The 1100-nt window shown below is 31.1% G+C and overlaps 1 protein-coding gene across 2 annotated transcripts in view; it reads right to left on the bottom strand.

Moving 5' to 3' along the window:
- The window catches only part of LOC111480514 (kinesin-like protein KIN-14F), a 9612-nt gene extending 8512 nt beyond the window's left edge, over nucleotides 1-1100 (bottom strand). The window contains exons 1-2 of one of the 2 annotated variants that reach the window (XM_023125599.1): nucleotides 887-1100; nucleotides 543-821 (exon numbers count right to left, since the gene is read on the bottom strand). In XM_023125599.1, the coding sequence (XP_022981367.1) occupies nucleotides 543-711 (169 nt within the window). In that variant the 5' untranslated portion in view covers nucleotides 712-821; nucleotides 887-1100. The remainder of the gene's footprint in view (nucleotides 1-542; nucleotides 822-886) is intronic. The other variant, XM_023125598.1, reaches the window with a different exon arrangement.

Below are 1100 nucleotides of genomic sequence, written 5' to 3'. Positions count from 1 at the left end.
TTTTTTTTTTTTTTTTTTTTTTTTTTTTTTTTTTTTTTTTTTTTTTTTTTTTTTGTTAGACAGAGAATATAATATGTTCCCATATAATATGTTCCTAAACGAAGGAAGAAACCAAACAATTTTTTTTTAATATTATTATAACAAAATTTAAATTATAATATTAATGTGAACATAAGTCAACCAGAAAGAATTATAATTATGGACCAAAATTAAATAAACTGAAAAAAAATCACATCACTAAAATAGGCATTTAAGAAAAAATAATATGAATTTTTTATATATTGTTTTAGGTTTTGGAATTTTGAATTGTGGCAGTGTACTTTCGTGATTTTAAGATTGAGACTTTTAATTTTAAAGGAGTGTGGGTGTGAAGAGAAATACAATAAAGTGGAGTGTAAAGAGAAAACTCCGTGAATTTTCAAAAAATGAAAAACAAAAAGAAGAGGGAAATCGGAAGAAATACAAACTCTTCGATAGAGAAAAATCAAAAAGCGATCGGAAAAAAAAAAAAAAAAAAAGAGGGCGACGGATTTAAATCTTACCAGCTTCTTCCGCTTTCCGCTGAGCCAATTCATCGTCGTTGATAACTTCCTCAGAAATCGCGGAATTAGAAGTAATCTCATTACAATTCGGAACCAAAGCCTTCAATCCTCTCATATTCTTGTTCGGAGACGTCAAAATCGAACTCCGAAAACTGAATTCCTGCGGCATTTTGATGAATCACACTCGATTCTCCTTCCAAGAATCTCCAATTCTTTCTTTTCAACGCACAGAAACAAAAGATTTACACTCCAATTCGATTTTTCCTCTGTTCTCACGATCTGAAAAAGAAACAAACAATGCCGATTCTCGATTCGCTTCAGAAAAAAAAAAAAAAAAACAATACCTAACAAGTACAATGATCAAAATCTTTACCAGTAATGAATCTTCGACTTCCTTTCCGTAGGAAATTAATTAGTAACAAAGTTTGGTGAGAAGTTCAACGAGCTTCTCGTGATCGTTGATGTCAGGATTCTCAGAAGAAGAAGAAGAAGAAAATCAGAACCGGTTTAGTAAATGCTCCTTCGACGTGGGGGAAGTTTGAGAGAGAGAGATGAAGA

This window comes from Cucurbita maxima, unplaced genomic scaffold (assembly GCF_002738345.1).
Source record: "Cucurbita maxima cultivar Rimu unplaced genomic scaffold, Cmax_1.0 Cma_Scf00006, whole genome shotgun sequence".
Lineage (NCBI taxonomy): Eukaryota > Viridiplantae > Streptophyta > Magnoliopsida > Cucurbitales > Cucurbitaceae > Cucurbita > Cucurbita maxima.
The sequence above is the reverse complement of the archived record's forward strand: the minus strand, read 5'-3'. Positions and strand labels throughout refer to the sequence as shown.